Source organism: Eleginops maclovinus, chromosome 9 (assembly GCF_036324505.1).
Source record: "Eleginops maclovinus isolate JMC-PN-2008 ecotype Puerto Natales chromosome 9, JC_Emac_rtc_rv5, whole genome shotgun sequence".
Taxonomy (NCBI): Eukaryota; Metazoa; Chordata; class Actinopteri; order Perciformes; family Eleginopidae; genus Eleginops; species Eleginops maclovinus.
The window spans coordinates 13,825,145-13,846,239 of NC_086357.1; the positions used below are offsets into that span (position 1 = coordinate 13,825,145).

General features: G+C 38.5%; 1 protein-coding gene across 2 annotated transcripts; it reads left to right on the forward strand.

Annotated features, from left to right (window-relative positions):
• The first annotated feature begins 596 nt into the window (after positions 1–596).
• swt1 (SWT1 RNA endoribonuclease homolog) lies at positions 597–20,412 on the forward strand. 2 transcript variants are annotated; one of them, XM_063892038.1, is made up of 17 exons: positions 597–705; positions 1,805–1,874; positions 2,105–2,166; positions 2,298–3,354; positions 3,575–3,704; positions 3,956–4,057; positions 4,526–4,717; positions 5,592–5,685; positions 6,115–6,350; positions 6,686–6,819; positions 6,955–7,093; positions 9,028–9,167; positions 9,529–9,677; positions 9,864–10,010; positions 13,693–13,759; positions 13,910–13,977; positions 18,482–20,412. In XM_063892038.1, the coding sequence occupies exons 2-17, from the start codon at positions 1,809–1,811 to the stop codon at positions 18,588–18,590; spliced, it is 2,892 nt and encodes a 963-aa protein (XP_063748108.1). In that variant the 5' UTR covers positions 597–705; positions 1,805–1,808; the 3' UTR covers positions 18,591–20,412. The 2 variants fall into 2 exon arrangements, with proteins under 2 accessions (XP_063748108.1, XP_063748109.1); XM_063892039.1 differs by lacking the exon at positions 597–705 and adding an exon at positions 721–914.
• The last annotated feature ends 683 nt before the right edge of the window (positions 20,413–21,095 follow it).

The window sequence follows — 21,095 nt, forward strand, 5'->3', positions numbered from 1 at the left end:
ATGAGCAAGGCAACAAACCCCCCAAATCACCGCTGTACAATAGCTGCCTACTGCTCCTAGTACTAGGATGGGTTTAATGCAGAGGTTACATTGAGTGTGTGTGTGTGTGTGTGTGTGTGTGTGTGTGTGTGTGTGTGTGTGTGTGTGTGTGTGTGTGTGTGTGTGTGTGTGTGTGTGTGTGTGTGTGTGTGTGTGTGTGTGTGTGTGTGTGTGTGCTATACTGTGTTCTGTACACAAATAAAGACTTAAACTGGAATGTTTATATGCAGACTGTGTTACTAATCTCCTATGTTTTTCAAATGTTTTCTTTTTAACCTCGACATTCTTTTTGGAACAGCTGTCCTCTGTGTTGCTATCTTTCTCCCACTGTCTGCTGCACAGACCTAAATATTGTTTTTGTAACCTTGGTGTAAGAATGTTTTTGTTCGAAGTGGTCACAATAACGCACAGATTCTGACTGTAGACTGACGTTGTGCTGCCCTACTCCCACAACAGGCGTGGCTGCATTTATCTTTCCGACGAAATGGCTTCATTTGCATGCTGTATATCTCTTCCTCTCGTACAGGGAAAATACTTCATTTATCTCAAGAAGAAAATCCACTCCAGTCCAGTGAGGGGCGGTAATCGAGCGACCAAGAACAGAAACAGTGGAATAAGAAAGTGGAGGAAGAGAAAGGGATGTTTTGGAAACCCACAGCCATTGAGGTATGTTAACTCTCTGGGCTTTAAATGATAAATTATTCTTAATTTACTAAAAATATTTTTAACCACTGAAAAACTGTACGTGGACACTTCTGCCTGCATTAAGATATTACGCTAGCTGTACAGTAGCTTTGTTGATGCTAGTCTCCTCAGCTAGCTTCTGTTTAAAGTAGCTAAAGGTGTATCTTTGGATGTGTGTCGTTTATCTAAAGGTCAGAACAACACTTATTCTATAGTTTTTACTTTTGACATTACTTCAATATGGATTTTAAAAAAATGTTTGTGTCATTACGCCGTACTCCCACTTTGCTCTTCATGTAGTACAGCTGGTTTGGAGTTTTGAACTCATACATAGATTTAGTAACTTTGTAAAATGCTGATGGGGTCGTAGACAAAGAGCTGCACTCATCGATTATTCGACAGCCTGAAAAGTTATCGCTACCCTTGACAATCGATAAAACGTTATGTAATGATTCAAGTAATACTGTCAGAAAAAACGCTGTTTTTCAGCCTGTCAAATGGGGGAATGTTTAAAAGTTTTAAACACGTCAATAGTGCTCTATTTGTCGGATAGCTAAAGATGTGTATCTTCAGTCAATTTGTATATTTTCTACTTCTTTGTTATGTATTATTTCAGTTTACGAAATGTTTCTATAATTGTTTATTTAAAAAAAAAATCAATTTCTAATTATTTGCAATGCATTGTTTTTTATTCTGCTCTAACGAAAACATGTCCCATTTTGGGATTAATAAAGTATATATTATCTATCTTATCACCTTGGACACCTTGGAGAATCTGAGATGAACATCACGGTATTCCATTTTTTTTATTTAGATTTTTTAGATCAAGCAGTGAAAATAAGCAGCACAGTATTCATTATAAGATAATGACGGTAATACAAACAATGATTTTCCACAGCTCAAGACAGAGCATGTCAGATTTAGGGGATATTTCCATGTTACTTTCTCAATCACTCTTTAAAAGAAGTCTCGTTCTGCATTAGTTAAAAACTGCACATTTACTGTTTTTTATATTGAGAGCAAAAGAAGGAAGAACCTTATTTTATAGTCACTAAATAATTATTACATATCAAATTTACAGGAAAATGTCTAAAAAGCCAAAGAAAAGAAGGCGGAGGGTGTTGTCATCGTCACGTGAAGAAGATGAGAAGGTAAGAAGGAATTCAACAGCCAATATGAACATAATCCTCTTATTACATTTCATAATGTCAAGTAAATGGTGTAAAAATCATCATTTGGCTAGTCCATCAAAAGCATTCTGGAATTATTGAAAATAATAACATAATTACCAAAATTGTAGCAGATTATTTTTGATGTACTCATGACAAGCTATTTCCAAGATTATTAAAATGTTGTTTTCTATGTTTTTCTGGAATCCAAGAAACAAGATCTTACCAAGTATTACAAAAGCAGGAGGAACCAAGATTTGAAAGATCAGGAGAGGTAAGATTTGAATTTTTTAATATTAACAACATATTTCTATTGATATTATGTTGCCTATTAAACACATGATTCACTGTTGTTAATTATACTGTACGTGACTGTGACATTAATTCCTTTTCTTTTGCATCAAGATGTGAAGCAAATCAGGAAAAAGGTGCCTTTCCTTCTGTTAAAAATGAATCCCAAAGCACCCGCCAGATCAAAAAGCCTGTCTACAGGCTGGCAAAAACAAAAGAAACATACCAGGAACTAGTTAAAAAAGAAGAACAAAAAACAAATCAAAAACATGTCCCACCGCCAGACCATGGGGGAAAATATTCTAGGGATGCAAGAAATTACATTTCACAGAAAGATAAAACTGTCAGTGGGAGTAAGACTGAGGAAAAGGGACAGTCAAAACACTTGCACACTGCAGTTGCAGTTCCTCAGAGGACAGAGAAGACATCTAAAGGCAGCTTAGGTGAAAAGTCTTCCAAGAGGAGCACATCCAAATTAAAACAGCATCTAATGAGTCCCAGTTTGGTTCCTGCTGAACAGAGAGAACAGAGGAAGGATGAACTGAAGAAGAAGTGCAGAGCCGAGGAACCACAGAGGACAGAAAATGACAGCAGCTCTGTCAAGACCAAGGAACCAAGCAAGACCCACTTTGTCTCCAAGGACTCTGCGTGGGAGGAGAAAAGTGATGTCTTCAAGAAGATGTGCCAGAAGCATGTAGAAAACAAGGCCAAAAAGAGCATGTGGAAAGAAGTTAACACTCCCTCTGCCTCTACCACAGCAAAACCATCCACTTCAGCCAAGCACACTACCTCTACCTCTACCTGTGTTAGTAGCTCAAATGTGCTGAAGAAAGTCACATCAGGGTCCGAAAAGCCATCATCCTCTCAGGAACAAGTATATCTAGCCCCATCATTTGTGCCTTTTAAATTTAAGATACCAAAAAAAGTAAAACAAACTACAGCGGAAAGCTCTGGTGAAAAGAAAGAAGCCAAATCTACAAAGAAAGATCTTGATCATGTGCCTGGGCTTCCAGACGTTGGGGCATCAAGCAGCAACTCAGAGGAGAAACGCATCCAGCATGCTCCCAGCCGTCCAGATGTTACACCTAGTGTTTCATCTCAAGGACAAGATGAAGGCTCGCCTTTGGCAGAACAACTTCCACTTACTGTCACAGCACCGTGGTACAACCAGGTAATAAAGAGTCGATGTTTGTTTTACATTCTTTATTTTTGATACCACCTTTTTTTCATGACAGAAACAATTATAATCAAAGCATCTTGAGAGGTAGTTTATTCTAATAACATCAATGTGTTGTTGTTGTTGTTGTTGTTGTTGTTGTTGTTACAATGGCTGAAGATGGCAAATAGAATGTCCGTTGTTTTGTTTGTTTTTAAAATGTGTTTTTCTGTAGATGCAGTTGGTTGAAGAGCTTCATCTTGCTCGCTCTGAGAAGAGATTGGAAGTGAATGTAATGCAAAGCTACGGGGATCTCACCTGTATGGACATAGACCCTCCAGAAGACGGACTTGTAGACACACACTGTAAGTTGTATTAATTAATGGGGAAATTCTTACAATGCTGTACATACATTTTGCGATCATAGAGTAACTCCACAGTATATTGATCAGAACATAACATCACAAAATTGCTGTTCCGACTTCTGACACATAACTTCACACTGACCCTTTTGCTTAAATAGTTTGGTTATTTATTGGATTCCTTGTATTCAGTTGGGAACTTTTGGATTTTTAATAAAAAGCAAATTACCTTTCATGAACTTGTCTTTTTGCAGGTAAACAAGCTCCCCAGCCATACCTCATCCTTGTGTTGGACACCAACATTCTCCTCAGTCACCTGGATTATGTGAAAAAGATCAGATCAAAAGACCTTGGAGGTGTTTATTGTTTTTTAAATACTGGATGTCTCTTATAGAATGATTTATATGCTTTTATCAAAGTTATTAAGTTAGATTTCACTTACAAGTTGTTCCAGTTGTAAGGTAAAGATATTCCACATCAGTTGGATGTGAATTGTTTTCAAACTCAATGGGTTTGCATCTTCAATGGATATAACATTAAATGTTCCTCAGTCCTCAACCTCCTTGACCTTATACTAACATTTCTTATTTTTAAATAATATGTTGATTTGTTAGGGATAATGAGCATGTGAAGCCGTGATGCAATGATCACAGCACACAAAGCGTCTTTTTCCACTTCAATACAATAGAAAAAAAAAACTAATTTTCCAGGAATGTAGTCCCGAAAAAAGTCCCATTTCGAATTATTTTTAGCTTGCTTCTGTTTATAATGAAATGCAAATTTGTTACGACATTTTGATTAATAACTCTTTTCCCCACTCTCAGACCTGGGTATCCCTATAGTCCTGATCCCCTGGGTGGTGCTTCAGGAGCTGGATTCCCTCAAACGGGGGAGAGGCCTGTCAGGGTCTGTGGCCCACCTTGCTACTCCTGCTATTTCGTACATTTACAACAGCTTGAAGAGTCGGGAACCTTTCCTGTGGGGGCAGTCTATGCAGCAGGCCAGGGAGGGCAACTGTGAGTGCTGATTTAATAAGTTAGGTGAATTGTCAGTGAAGTAAAAGTGGTTATGTCCCCATAACCTGTTAGTATTTTAGATTTATAATGAGTACTGTTGGATTCTATCCAACAGCCTGATAGAAGAAGCAGGCTAATATAAATGCCAGCATTAGTTACCAAATAATAATTACAGTGATTGCAGGCAAAACAAAAGCACTTGAGCAAGAGCAGCACCTAGAAGGATATTTCTACAACTTTGGTCCTGGTAGACTGTAAACATTTCTAAGTTCTGTTAAAGCCCGCTCATTGATTTTTAATTAATTAATTCAATTCACTATTTTGTTGTAGTTGGTAGCAATGATTTAAATGACTATAGACTGAGTATGTGGTCTTCATTCATAGCAATTCTTCTCACACGGACACAGAGCTGCCATGCATCACATCTACCACTAGATGGCACTAACACATAGCTTGTCCTCCAGAATTATTCATACTTGTGAGCATCTCAAGGGCAAGTTTCACCCATGCATGAGGTCACCCACTTCTGAGCGGTATATATTATTGATCAGACGTACATTTTTCAACGTTGGTAGGAAATTCTCTTCGAAAAGGCATGGGATAGAGGAGATTTACACGAGATATTGTTGACTATTGATAAGAGTTTAGGAGTGTGTCTCTTGAAATGCACCTTAAATCTCCTTCTTGTGTTCTTCATGTTTGAATCTTACTCTTTCTCTTTATTTAAAATACTTTCTTATACACTGTGGTCACATGCTTACCGTGAGCTTTCAGTATTGGGAAATAAACATCTGTCCCCTCACAGACTGTCATGTTTCTCTCTGTCGCCCTTGTCTTCCTCTTCCTCTTTCTTATTGTACCTCCTTGTCCTCAGATGGTCTGAATGCCGAGAATAATGATGACCGGGTGCTGCAGTGCTGCCTGCAATACCAGAGTCTGTACCCAGAGTGTGCTCACATCCTATGCACGTGAGTTCCCCCTCCCCCCTACCCTATACTGCTGCTGCTGCAGAGTCTGTGTCCTCTGCAATAATGCACATGCATGTGACTGAGAGTGGGTCTAGCCAGATAGTTCCAGTTGGGATGAGAGAAAGAGAGGGGCAGAGTAATTGGTCAATAATAGATGTGCTGAGAACGTAATGTTTAGTTCAGATCCTTTTTGTTTTGGCTTACAGAGTGGGAGGACATTGTATTGGTTCACCTTCTTTTTCCTTCTGACTGATTTCTCTGACTGCCAATATTTACAGACACAAAATGAATATAGAAAGGGGGCAGAAATTCAATTAGGCTGCTGTTAAATAGATGTGATTTAATGTTGTTATTAATGTGGTTTGTGTTAACACTGCCACATAGACTTTCCTGATCAAAAAAACATGTTAACCCCTCTTTCCTCTCTAGTAATGATAAGAACCTATGCAGTAAGGGCCTCCTGAGTGGAGTGAAGGCCTTGTGCAAGACTGATCTGGAGGCAGAGTTCGGGAGATCCAGACATGGCTTTCCTCCTCCTCAAAACATTAGTACTGCCATGCTGCCTCTCGTCGGCCCTCAGGTCTCATCAGCGATGCAGAGCAGGAGCTACGCAACAGTCCAGCCACGCAGGCAAAAGGCAGTACCCCTTACTGTAGAGGAGAATGGTGAGCCAAGGATTAATGTGCGCTACTTGCAAAACAGGAATGACTTGCTCTATGGCGTCATGTTGTAACAGTTTCAGCAAAACATCCATACATTCACTTCAATCTCATACCACTTTTTTTCCATGCTTTCTTCAGGTAACATTTATGCAGTTTTAACAAACAAATAATGAAATTTAAAAAAGAGGGAAATTCTCACCATCACACAATCAAAGGACATTAACATGTGCTGTTGTTCTTTGCTGCTGCACACACATGTATAATCACTGCTGTCCTGCATTATGTTTTATTTCATATTTATTCTCATACCCAAACTTTATGTATTCAATGAATAACAGATAACAGGCGAGAGGATGAAAGGACAATGTGGGACCCCAGCAGTGTTTCTGAGCTAGAAGAGTGTCTGCTCGAGGTGCTGTCAGATGTGTTGGAGGTGGAGATGAAGGCCGCTTTCGAAGACATTTGGCTAGATGTAAGATTGTGTTTTGGAATTTCACTTGACCTTTTAGCTTATATTTTAGTTAACGTGCATTTAAAAATGTTGGAACATTGCAATCATTTTTCAAATAGCTAATACTTATTGTGTTTTTTTTTTGTTGTTTCACAGATAGTTTACATAAAACCTCCATGGACTCTTCTAGATGTCCTGAAATGTTTCAAAAAGCACTGGATTGCCGTCTTTGGGAACATTGTCCCACGGAGGAAACAACACATTGTTTCAACCCTCATCAACTTTTTCAATTCAGGTATGTAGCTGAAAGAAAGGATACAGCTAAATGTATTTCAGTTTTATTCAACAGCATTTTAAAAAACAGCAATATATTTATTAAGTTAAATATTATCAGTCTTTTGGAATCTTGTCCATTTAACCATAGACCACTTAATCATGCATTGTAAAGTTGTACAATAAGTCTACCACAATAACTTATAGAGTATTGTAAAAATTAATATATTACTCGATCAAAGAATGAACATAGCAATCTATTCCAAGTGGTTTGAAAATTCAGTTCAGTTTAACTGTGTTGCCATGAACTGTGATTTAAAATATGCTGAGTCACTCAACTCAAAATGTGTTGAGGTAGTTTTACTAAGCATTTTTCTCTGTTGGAAGGCTAGACAACGTCATACAATGTAGATGAAAACATCCTATGAGCTGATTTTAATCTTCATTTAGATGTTTGAAATGGATTTTGGGAAAAATTAAAATAACTTAAGGCATTATGTAACACACAAGAGCATAAACATTCACATCTGCTGAAGCAACAAGGCAAAGCTCCCAGTGGTCTCTAACTGCAAAGATATTTCACTGTGATAATGCACTGTGACAGTTTCAAGGCTGTAAGCATAGCTTTTTTTTGTTGTGTTCTCTGGAGAGTGAGTTGATTTACTGAGTCATCCCCTAGATAAAACGCTTACTCCACTAGGGTATGATGTGGTAAGCCCTGCACTGCGCTAGAGCCCTACAGAACTACATGCAGAATCAGGTCATCCGCTAAAACAGGACATTCAAATGTGTGTCAAAAAGATGCTGAGTTGTCTGCTGCAGACCTCATTACTGGACCTAATTACATCACATGTAATCGTGTGCGTGTGGGTTTTTGTGTGTGTATGTCTAAATCTCCCCGTCCACCTGTTTGAGTTTGAACTGTGGCACAATTATTTTGAAGACTTCCAAGAATGTTTATAGGGAAAACAAGGGAGTTTTGCCCTTGCTCTCTGTATCCTTGGTACGCTGACATTATTCAGGATTTCTTGGTACCACGCAGCCTGGCTCTGTTCCAAGACTGTGACAGAAGGAGGGGGAGGAGGAAAGGAGGAAGAAAGGAGGAGGAGGGAGGGAGGGAGGGAGGGAGGGAGGGGTAAACCGTATGTGAGGCTACGAACAAATCTCAGAGTGGAAAAGTACTGCATGTGATTTTGTTTTTTTTTCTTGCTGTTTTCCCTTAAGCAGACTGTTAGTGTGTTTGGAGTCAGTTTTATCAAATCTTTTACAACCTACTAAAAAGTTTCAAAGCTTTAGGGGTAGATTGAGATTTGCTTAAAGGTAAGTTAGGTCAGGGCTAGAGACTGGTGTCACCTATCATGGGGTCCAGTAAATGGGAAAGGATGCAGCCTGCTTCCACTACAAAGTAATGGGCCAAAACATAATTTAACATAAGTTCTGCACTATATAACACTGCTGCACACTATAAAGATATTCAGGAAAAGAAATACCCGAGTTGGACACAAGACAAACACACACATGCTCACAGTAAGCCTTGACTAATAGTAGCACATTCCCAATTTCATAGTTGATTAATCATCAAGATTAGACATTTGTCAACAGAAATTGCACAAAATTCTGTTGACAAAGCAAAACATTTAAAGACATCGCCTTGGATTTGAGAGACTGGAATGGAACGTTTTCTACATTTTATTACATTTTTTAGGGTACACGAATGATCTAGGAACTAATCGGCACATTAATCCATAACAAAATCAATCAATAGCTGCAGCTCTATTCTGTTTTCGTCCACAATGTTTCTTTGCCTGGCTCTTTCGTTTCCCATACACACACTCCAAACAGATCCTTGCCACTTTTGCCTAGATGTACCTGTAAAAAACCAGCAACTGAATGTACCTTTTACTGAAATGTCCTGGTGCATATGTGCTTATATCTTTCTATCCTGTGTTTGTTCAGGTGACACAGCAAACTGTAGAGATGCATCAGCAGTTCTCCGAGATGCAAAGGAGCTTGTGGAAGCATTTGGGAAAAGGTCAAGATGCGTTTCCGGGGCCATCTCCAGAATAGACAACATTTTAAATCAGCGACAACCACAGGTAAGCTACGAGCTAATTTAGAGTTTAAGTGTAATGCAATCACAGCTCAAACATATTCCACTTCCTGTCTGTTCAAAGGGTGGACCACTTTTCTAGGACTTCAATCTCTGAATTGTGTTTGATGTTGTGGTATTTTGGAATGCACAGAAATACAAACAATATATGATAATGTGTTTTCTGTTTATACCATAGGTTTAAGGCTTTAGGCATGTGTAAATATATTCAGTTTCAGACGTGAAGGAATGTTAATGATTACTAAAACAATAATTACCCAGACAGCCGCATGCATTTTTGTTTCATGCATAGATTTTTTTCCCACTCTTGGATTTTATAGCTCTATCATCCTTGTCTATGTGTGTAGTGGGAATCTCCTGCCTTTGATGTTGTCATGAATGAAGATGATGAGTATGAGGATGAAGAAGAACACGAACAACCCACGCCTGCTCCGCTCTCGCACCAGGAAGTGTGGGCCCTGTTTAATAACCTCTGGTCTTATGTGCTTCAAATGAGGTGGGTGTAACAGAGATTTGGGATGCTTATACTGCAGAGAACATTGGAGGATTACTTACAGATTTTCTCTTCAAAATGCCTTCATTGAAGTAACAAAAACAAAACTTTAGGTTTATTTTGATAAAGCTTTTGTTTTTTATTCCATTGGACTGACCCCTGAGGTCATTTTTTTCTGTCATGTTTCAGCCCCGAAGTGTTCAAAGCTCTGTGCTTTGACCCAATCACCATGCAGAGCACTCAGCCGGTGGGAGGTCCTGCACCACCACAGGACGCCGTGGACTGTTTGCACAAACTGTCCTCCATAGTCTTACAGCTGCTCCAAATCTTCAGAAGGTATGTCCGCCCACTCATATGACTGCAGTCAGGGAAAAATACCTCTACACATTCTGCCTGTCAGTCTGAAAGCCGCTGCTGTTAAAGAAACTATCCTCTTAAGTTTTTTGAAATATAAAACATGATAGTATGTGAAAGGAGGGTCCCTCAAGTACTTATTGCAAGATTTACAACTACTTTAAGCTCATTGTTTTATTTTTCTGTCCTGTAATTGTATTGTTTTGTTTCATTCTCACTACACAATTTTTTGCTGAGTGAAGTTCGTGACTGGCTGGTGAACATAGTAGAGCAATAAGCTGCAAAACCACTCACATTTCCTCAGGACAGACCAAGAAGAGAGATAAACGGGGAATATTTTTCTTTCATTCAACCAGTGACCATAAAGTCTGAACTGAAGGTGAAAATAGGAACTATTTGCTCACAAGTTTACCATATTAATTTAGAAAGTGATGATATGTCAGTGACCCTCTATTACTGTTGTGTCATTCTCCATTATCGCCCCCACACATGTCCCCCTTCCCTAAACCCTTCGGCTTAACCTCCCTCATGCCTCCCTCAGGTTTGTCTCACCTTTGTCTCGGCAGCCTGTCAACCCCTTTGAACTGTCCTTCACCAGCCTCGACCTTCCTGGTTCCTGGTTATTTGTGTGTGTGTGTGTGTGTGTGTGTGTGTGTGTTTTATGCTCTCAGCCCTCAGGCCCTATTGTTAATCTGCTTGACCTTGTAGCTTTGCCTTAACGCCTTTCCCGTGACGTTAAAGTCGGCTCTACCCTGCAACTCTGTTAAGTTTCTTACCCTGCCTTCAAGAAGACGTATGCTCACAATTCTGCATTTATTTAACTCCTTTAGGTGCCCCCATCTGAAAAATAATGATATACTTGCTCATATTTCACACATATTTGCACAAAGAGGCAGAAAGCTGAGTGGATCTTTGCCTGAAGGCAATGAAGAATGTCCACCATAAAGAATTGATACCATTGTGAGATAACATCACTAGAGCATTTGTATTTGGTTTGTGTCGTTCTTCTTTGACACTTTCATCAATCATCATAAATGTCCTCTCTCTAGCTGACATCAGTTGCGTGAAGTCAACCTGTTTTCCCAGTCGGTGATGATTTGCACAGCCGTCATCACAGAACTCTTCACATTTACACAACTACTAAGAAAGCTGGCTCGACGAAGAAATGTTTTCGTAACCCAGGTCTTTAAAATGTGTCCTGTTCCTTTGTTTTCACTCTAAACGCACAAATGATCCCAACACCACACGATTACAGAGGCCAGTGAGGTGTCAGTACATTATTTATCCCTTGGCTGGGGTTCTCCGCGACATTTGGATCGCTTTGAGGGAAAGGGTACACACTCCTCACATCAAAAGGGCAAGGTGTCTTGTGTTCCCTGTTTCATTCAACCTTAAACTCCTTCTTTGTAGGTCTAAAAAACCAGTACAGCATATGTATGTTTTTTTCATTAGTTGCCTTGAAATAAAAAATCTTACTGAAAATCTTCAATGAAGTTTCACATATTTAGATTAAGCAAGGCTTATTGATTTATTTTTGCACTCCTTACCTGCTCCAGACTACAGGTAAATGGCTGTGCTCTTACTCATGCTATCATAACACTTTTGATGCTATGTTCCCAGACGTGCTTTAGATCTTGTGCTGTGTCTGCTCTGCTTTGTTATTTCTCGGCATGTTGAACACCCTTTGGAGTTTTTAATATGTTGCTTCATAATGGAAACATCTTATATTGAAGAAACCTAAACAACCAACTAATAATAGCGATAAGAATTTGAACAAGACAAACGGGATTTTATATTATCTATGTGGTGATGAAAAATGATGCAATGTTTTCTCAGCTGAGTAGCTATAAAACAGTCAAAACAGCCCTCTCAGATCATAACCCATTAAACACCTAAGTATATGTCCAAAGTGCACTTTATTACCACTTAAACCCTCCAGGCCTCTGAAGATCCCCTGGTTTCTGTGATTGCTAGTATATGAGAACAGTACAGTGCTACTTCATTACCAGAGGTTGTCTCATACCTGGAATATAGACAGTATATTGAGTTTATGGCAAGTACTTAGTATATGTGTTAGGGAGCCAAGAGATTTTAATCCATCATTTCCTATACATCATGTCATTGTACAGGCAGCACAACTGTAGCTTCTTAGGAAGGTACCTTTAAAGTAAGGCTTCAACTATAAAATTGCTATTTGTGTGTCAATTCACATGTTATCTTGTCTTCACAGTACACCAATAATCAAAACATTGAAAATATTCTTAATAAATGCAAGTAAATGGGAGCAGCATTTGAAGTCTCATTTTGGATTATACTCATTTTGGTGAGAGAGTTTTTAATTTACTCAATTCATCAAGATTTTTTGTCTATCTTGATTAGTCGTTCATTATGGAACCATCAACATGGAGAGGGTATTGATATATGTCATTCTTATTTTGTTGGTGAAGTCTTATTTAATCAGTCAGAAGAAGAGCAGTATCCTCCAAACACTGCTTGTACTGATAATACTTTTTTCGCACATGTTGCTTTAAGTCTGCAGACTCTGTCGCTCTGACACTGAAATCCTAATCCCATGACCAGTTGAAGGTGCAGATTTTCACTCGAATAAACCTTTTACCACAGCTGCATTCTCTTTCAAAAGCAGATTTATTTTCCAGATTTAGTTGTTTGGGGTCAAATACTGCAGTTCAATGTGAAAGTGTTTATGTATTTGTAGATGGACTGGGTGGAAGTGAAGCACATATGGTAATTCATATATTAATAAATGCTACACAGTTACATTTGACTTCACTTCACCTAGATGTTCTTCTGCTGGAAAATGTGAATTTATTTAGGTTTTGTTTGTTACATTAGAACATGAACAATAGATATAAAACACAGCAACATTACGCTCACCCATGCACACACAATAATGTAGCAGTAATGTCATATTTCTGAAAATAACAGAATGTTCTTTGAATAAGCTTTTGAGTAAAACGCTCCTTGTGTCTCGGTCTGCACCTGCATGTGTGTGATTGTGTGTGTGTATGTGTTGGGCTTCTCAAGTACAGTTGCCTTGGAGACGGCCGGACTCATTTTCTTGTGTTTGAGCCGAGCTGTGACTCATTTTTTACAGGCAATCTCTGGTTGTCTGTCTCACTCATTTTTCTCATTCTGTTGACACCAGAAATATATAATGTATGTCTCTGCTCAAAGGATCATTCTCTCTTCTTCCTCTCCATTCGTTTACTGTCTTTACTTGGTCTCTTTTTCTCTTTTACTTTATTTAAAAATTAGCATTCTAAGTGGTGTTGTGTTTGCATGTGAGCGTTTCGATGAGTGGCATGGTAAAGCCTGTGTATTTGTTTTGTTACCTGCTCTCAATGTGTTCAGACTTTATGTGTGCCAAACTATTGTATATAAACTAAGAAGAGCTTCATGTATTAAAGCTTTAGAGCGTCTTGACTTGGTTAAATCTCGAGGAAAGGGTAGCAGGCCAGAAGAAATAAAAAGCAAAACACACATTTGTTCTCTAAATGCATGTTAAAAACAAAGGCTTTGATTAGTTCAGAATAACTGAATAAGAGTTTCTGACAAAATGCTGCCCAGTTATGAATAAAATATATATTTCAGGCTTCACATGGAAGAAAGGTCATCTTTAAAGGGTGTGTTTCTGTTTCTTCAGTGTTGTGTCGTCAGCCCCGTGTTTAGAGGAAGTCCAGACGCTGCTCAGCTTCATTCACTCTAATAAGGTTGGTGACATTTCACAGTTATTGGCATGTAATTAGATCGGTGCCATTAATTAAACTCATCTGACCTCTCTCTGCAGCAGCAATGCTCTTTGTCATGTTGAGCTCATTTTGTGTCAATATTTAGATCTATCTATATGCATTGTGTTTCAGATTGTTGACGTGGACTCCAGATTGACAGCCAAAGTCTTTCTGGACTGTCTTTTACAACAAGACAACAGGTAGGGCAAACGCGCACTCTCACTAATTATTGTTATTTATTTGATACGTAAGGTCTTTCACAGACATAACTTATACTTGCTTTGTTCTTTGTTTCTCAAATCCATATGGTTTGGAGGATAAGCGCATAAAAACTATTGAAATTCATGCCGCACATCTATCAAACATTCTCAAGTTCCCTATATGTCTATGTCAAAGCATGACCGGGCATGTCTGTGTGCCTCATAGGTAACCCCAGCAGAGCTCTGACAATAACAGTTGCCATGTAAACAATTCAAAACAAATGTGACACTGGTTATTAACACAATTATATCTTTGTACTTCGTAATTTACATGTTAAGTAACCAGTAGACCTTAGTTAAACTGTGAGGATTAAACAGTGGTTGGACTGCTCCTGAATGGACTCTAATAAAGTGAAGGAAGTGTTGATTTACCGAGCATATCCAGGATCACCGCTGGAGTTTGTTATGTATCATCTCACGCCCTCATTTTATTATTTGTAGGTCATAATTTCTCAGTGTATGTTGGAGTGAGGGATCTGTATGCAGCTTATTTTAAAGCTTTCTCTGAGAGTATTATTATGCCTGTCGTAATACAATAAATATTAAACCATACAAATACAGTTATCCTACTTATCCTGCTTATTCTTGGCAGCATTTTTCAGCTTGTCACTCTAACCCTGACATGATTTAGCACTCATGCATACTTTGCGGTTTATTCTTATATTTAATAATAATATTTGAATACTCTCTTAATATCAGAAGATTCATAACACAAATGCTTATTCAAGCATTTCTTGTTTTTCTTAGGTTGATGTCATTCGAAATGTTAATATCTTGGTTAAATGACACACACATTTTGGAGATTTTATAGTCCTAACAAATTAGCAGTTATTCGAAACAAATTGATGGGTGAATTATGAATATGAAAGTTAGTTTCTGCTCTAAATACATTAGAGTATTGTGTTAAGCAGCTACAGAAGAGGTCAGTAACATAATGCCCACATACATGAATCAGGAAATCACACCACTCCAGGTCCCTCATGATATGTATCTGAATTGTTAATGCTTATATGAACTCAGCTGCTTCCATGGAAACAGGGACCAGTTTCATGTTTTCAGCAGAGTATCTGTTTTACGGTCATTATGTGTCATCTCCTAATGCCGCTGTCTCACTGTCAGCTGTTCCTTGTGATTTCATAACCCCTACAATAATAATAATTGCATAGCTATGGGTAACTTGAAAGAGATGACCCTGAATTAGCACTTTGGTTGTTGTATTGATTATGCTTATAGAATAAAAAACAAAACAAGTATGATCATACAGTAGGATGACTAAAAGTATATTTGACTGCCTTGTGATGATGAACTTTCTTGCTTAGAATAGTGGTGTGAAACCATGATAAAAATGAAGGTTTATTCAGTCTTAAAGAACACATCTACTCTGTCACTTCGTGGAAGAGCTTTGCAGGCACTCACCAGTCACCTCATAGCAGCTTTTGTTACACTTCAGGTCACCGCTGACAGATACAGTTAAGCTGGATGTGTTGTGATTGTAAATATTTGATTTGGTACCCTCACTGAGAAGTGATGTAGACCTTTACTTAGTGAACGCATTATCTGGGGTGTTAAATATTTGATTTTGATGCTCAGTGCGGTGGTTTGATGTCATCAGTTATATAAAGCCTGAGGGAGTCACAGGAGCAAGCTCACTGGCAGGCAGCTCTCAAAACAAGTGGGCGTCAAGTGCAGACAATCATTTAGTAATGTCTGATTAAAAAATATTTTCTATGTTTCCTCTGTTGGTTTCGCGATAGATACTTTTTAAACTACTAGCATAGCAACACCAGTTGCTCAGTAATCATTAAAGAACAAAGACACTTCTCACATTGTGGAGGAAAGTCTGAGTGAAGATTAACTGTCTGTAGATACTTGTGTTTATGTGCATGTTCCTTGCAATGCTTAGCTGTTATATACTGTATATGCATGCAGTATGCAATGTGTTTAAAAGAAAGATATAGTTTATGGTTTTTACCTATAAATTATTTGCAGCACAGTTGAGGGAGACATGTAGCAAACAAAACAAATGAGCTCAGATAGCCTTCTGCTACATACTTGAGATCCAATACATATTTTATTATATGTACTTTAAATCTCTTTCTACCTGTGGGTGGTGTTTTCTTTAATGCTGGTTATGCTGGTTGTGCTTCATGTGTCGTCAGGGCTGTTCCTGATGCGCTTTTAAAACAGTTGACATTATATTTGTTTGAAGACCAGCTTGTGTGTTACCGTCAAATCGCAACCTTAACTACCTTCATTATCCATTATAATCATTATCTTATGTCAAACATATTTTCACATATTATGTTGATGTTACTCTGACTTGAAGAAAAGGTGAGGCCTCACATGCTTTGTGTTTCATAAAACAGCATTCACTCTCAGTTGTGTTTCCAACAATAACATTCTGAAAGAGGCAAACGTATAGTAACTTTACTTTGATTGATGATATTCTCTATAATTTTGCTGAACTATTAACCTTTTCTCTGTTGTACTAATGCTACTGAACCAAAAGCCTTCCCCAGTCTTTGTTGTTCTTCCGTTGTATAAGCAAAGCCAGTGCCACCTTGCTATCATTAACTGGCATTCCTACATAAGCCTTTCTGTAGGAGTGAGTCAGTCTCGAAAAGGTCAATGTTCTGCTTTCAAAGGCAAGTCAAATGAATGTTAAAAAAAGGCTCGGCTTTATGTATACTTCAGAGCCTTCACAGCATAATTGGCGCACAGTGAAAGATGAAGAAAAAGAGTCTGACGACAAAAATACCAAACTACAGCATATATTTTCAGATTTATAGCGAGTTAATATTCCGTATCTGTTTTGTTGTTGTTTTGATTTTGAACAGTAGCTCCCTGTTGGTACAAGGACAGCAGAAAGGCTTTAACTCTTTTGTCGTAGACTGAAAACGACACCCTCATTGTTGATTGCACTTATTGTTAGTCACTTTGGATAAATGTAATTTAATTTGGATTGTGGAGACCAACAGTTGTTCCCCATGGAGATGATCCATGTGTCCATAGCAGCATAATGTGATTGGCTGAGGGTGAACAGTAATCAGTCACATTACCTAATGCATCATGTGGTTGTGTATTAAATTCCCTGGAAATCGTTATCGTCTCCCGGGGTTATCAATGAATAACCTGTCAAACACATACAGTATAGGCTGTTATGTAACACACAGGAGCAGCACAGCTTTCCCTCTTTGTGTGTACATTGTCGATCCGGGTCAGTGACTCCGTGCACAGTTTATGTGCATCACTGAGTTTTGTGTGACTGTGTTCAGAGATCCTCCCTCCAAAATGCTCCATGCACTTTCACTTGTCACACTCATGAATCCGTAGCTGCAGCAAAGTAAACACATTGAACAGAAACCTTTCATACAGCAATAATGTCCATGGAGCATGCTGGAATGTAAAATCAGATTACTCTGTGATAGAGTGTCTGAGTCCCAGCTAGAGTGAAGAGTCGCTTACACAACCAGCAACATCCACTGGTTATGAAAACACACAGCTGCGCCATTGGATGAAGGAGGGGAACTAGATGGATGGATGTAGGGTGAAAACAGGGGGCGTAAACATCCGGCAAATACTGCTCTTTCTTTCCTCCTTCTCTCCATTCTGTTGTTACATAATGGTCCAATGGAAACAAAGCAGAGGAGGAAACAAACAAGCAACAAGCTTCCCCAGTGTCTTTGCTGCCAGGCAGCCGTTGCCAAGGCTCTCATAGCGAATTTGTGTTTGTGCTCACGGTGAATACTCGTTGTGTGTTTTAATTGTGCTTTTGTAACTACATAGATGCAAACGTGTTGCAACTATAAAAATGTAATTCAATGGGAAAAGTGTGTGTAAATAGCTGCCGTTGAGCTCCAGAATGTCTGGAAGCTGCAGCCGACACAGAAGCTCTTTTGTTTGTTTCTGGACATTCTGTGGCCAACATAATCAGCAGAGACAAAGTTTACCCAGCACGCTGTCTGCGTGGAGTAAACCACATAGTGCCAAGGGAAATTCTCCAATTCTTAACTGGAACATTTATTTTGAAGCCTAAAATGTTTTCCTGTCTATACCAATGGATACAAAAAACACTGAACAAAAACCAAGGTATATAAACCCCAATTACAGAGTTTGTCTTTTTCTAAGACACCAAATAGATAGAACCAATCAAAACAACAATTAACTAATTCCAGAGAGGTTTGATGGTATTAAACATTTATGACTAAATAAGTAACATTTAAAATGTTTGATTGATATTGCTAAGGGTTAGATAACATGTAGATTTGTGCATGAAAGCAGGGGACATCAGCTTTTAAATCACAGCAGAAGACAATACAGACTCCAATACAGAAAATGTTTAATGGTAACAAGAGGAGTTTGAAAATAGGCTTTAAGGCTGTCCATTGGTCAAGCATACTCTCCAGTGTTTGTATCTAATGTGTCTTTGAATCTGTGTTTCCAGGGAGAAGCTCAATATTGGAGGGAACCAGTTATTGAGTGTCAAAGAGGTCCTGGATCGCTGTGTTGGGGTCACCTGTCAACACATCACCTTCAACACATCTTGGGCCTGATTGATCCAGGATTACAGAGTCTGCACATCAGCCTATCAGATGAAATAAATAAACTTATATCCTTTACTTGAAAGGAAAACTGTCAATGGCAGAAGTGTCTGCTCATACTTTGGCGATTGAAGCTGTTTACCTTTGTTTTTATTCCCGTAAAAATGTTTTTGTGACATTCTGCTTCACACAAAGGGATGGATGTCTATGGATTTTCTCCATCATTCTAAAGTGCAATACCTTTTCTAAGAGAGCTTGTAATTTCCTGACAGTTTTCAGAGCCCGCCTACATCAAGTGTTGCTTTCAATGTTCTCCAAGATTCCTTCAGCTAGTTTACATATGGTTTTCATACATATTACCTGTCAAATCACATCTGAGCAATCCTTTCTCCTCATTTCATGTTCCTTTTATTGTTAGACTTGATCCGTTTGCAACTAGTCACAGCCCTGGCATTACTTTTTATACAAACATTTGATTGGAGTTTGTTACATAGTTCACTAGTTGCATTAGGGCTGCATACCGGTACTGTGTAAATCGATTCGGTACAGGTCCAAAATACCGGATCATGAGGTACCGGTACTGTACCGATATACATTTACACCAAGTATATGCTTATTTTGTGACTGAAGATGTGCAAATCCTACCACAAAAACGAAAATTTAGCACTGGAAAAGACTTAAAATGCCACGCTGAAACTTGAAATCAGAGCCATTTTTGATTTGAGATCCTCTCACCACAGTCTCAAGAGACATTGCGAGAGCTTGGCTGATCCAGCGTTCTGATTGGTCAAAAAGACTCAAAAGCAGGTCAGCCTTTTTCCTTTGCTGGCATTGGCGGCCTTTGTTGCTTTGTGTAATTTTGCCGCGAAAGTTAAAGGCCGCGGACTGCGCGGAGTGAATTTGTTTGTCATGCCACGAGGGAAGACCAGTAAGGTCTGGGATCACGTAACAAAGCTTTCAGGTTAGGGCTGCGTACCTAAACGTAACATCAGGTACAGGTACAGGTCCGCACCTGTACATAAACCTCTGTACCTGTACCTGATGTTACGTTTAGGTACGCAGCCCTACCCTGCATCATATGAAGGTATGATGATGCGCATTTCTGAAGTTCTAGGTTTACCCCACAGCCACTGTGACAACTTATTTTATATATTTGACGGTAGTTAAATTCAATATTTGTTCACTTTTTTTAAACACTGGTCTACTTAAACAGTTGGTTCATATTACTTTTGAATTTTAAACCTCAAAAAAATCTTTGATTCACTGGTCTTAAAGTAATAATACGACATTTCGTTAAATATGTGGAGATACAACCGTTATTAAATATTAAGCTAGGCCTAGATATGATTAGCTTAGCTTAATATGAGGGAGAAAGATCAAAAAGCAAATTGTAAAATTGAGTGTCCTCCTTTTTCCCTGAAGAAAAATGGTCCCAAACCATGCTAATGCAACCAGCTGCTAATGATACAGTAGCTAAGGGATAAAACAAAGGTATCAAACCTTATCCTGATATCACCTTACGTTGTGAACTGCCTGAGCTTCTTCCTTCTAAAATGATGATTATTCAAGGCCAAGCAATGATCTAGTAAAAAAGCTGAACCAAAGTTGCAATTTATTTATTTTTTATTTTCCACAGAAGCTATTGGAGAGATTGTCATTTTGTCATAAATTATACGAGTCTACTTTGGAAACCATTGAGTGTTCAGATTTTGAAGGTTTTTGGGTGATTTTTAAGTAGAAATGTAATTAATATGAGAACAGAAATATATATTTTATGTGAAAGTTAAATGTTTACAATAAATAAATGTTTTGAGGCATTGTTTCTTTCCTTAAATGCATCATATGCTTTCGTCAATCATTGTGGTACTTCCTGCTGTCGTCAGTTAGTAGAGGCTCACCTGAGTGTGAGTGCATGTGGCCATGTGTGTGTAATGACTAAGTGGATCAGGTCACAGGTGACAGTCTGAGATTACACCTGCTGCTGCTGTGACACACCCACACACACATACACACAGGGGGTTCAGGAGAGAGGAAAGGTAACAGGTGCCAATGATGAAGTCATTGAGCTTCCTGTCTCTTTATCTCAAAGCAGAGTTGGGCGCTATGCACACGCAGCTGTAATTTAACATTTAGTTCAGTTTTAATGCTGGACTGACCTTGAATGTTTGTTTCCTGCATTATAGGTATTGACTTTTCAATATCCTTTTATACTCAATTTCTAAATACAAGCCATATTCATGCCAGCACAGCCCGTGCCAAAGGAACTTGTAATTCAAATCACTTGGACCCTTTCTCTCTTTAAATACTGTTTATTAACCATGACACAGCTTTTACTCTGTTATTTGTGGTGTAATATTTCTTAATATTAATATTTCATCGCCGCTGCATTATTTAATTGAGGTTTTTCTGTACTGGTTGTAAATATGAATAATGCAGGACAGGAAGTTCATAACGTTAGTCATTTTTTAGCTTTATAAATGAATGCAATACTGCTTACATGCTTAGTTGCCTTTACAT

Excerpts from the sequence above, each read along its gene's own strand:
- swt1 (XM_063892038.1), top strand. The coding sequence starts at position 1,809 with ATGTCTAAAAAGCCAAAGAAAAGAAGGCGGAGGGTGTTGTCATCGTCA. Across the intron at positions 3,705-3,955 it reads CGGACTTGTAGACACACACT|GTAAACAAGCTCCCCAGCCA; the intron begins GTAAGTTGTATT and ends GTCTTTTTGCAG. Across the intron at positions 7,094-9,027 it reads CATCAACTTTTTCAATTCAG|GTGACACAGCAAACTGTAGA; the intron begins GTATGTAGCTGA and ends GTGTTTGTTCAG.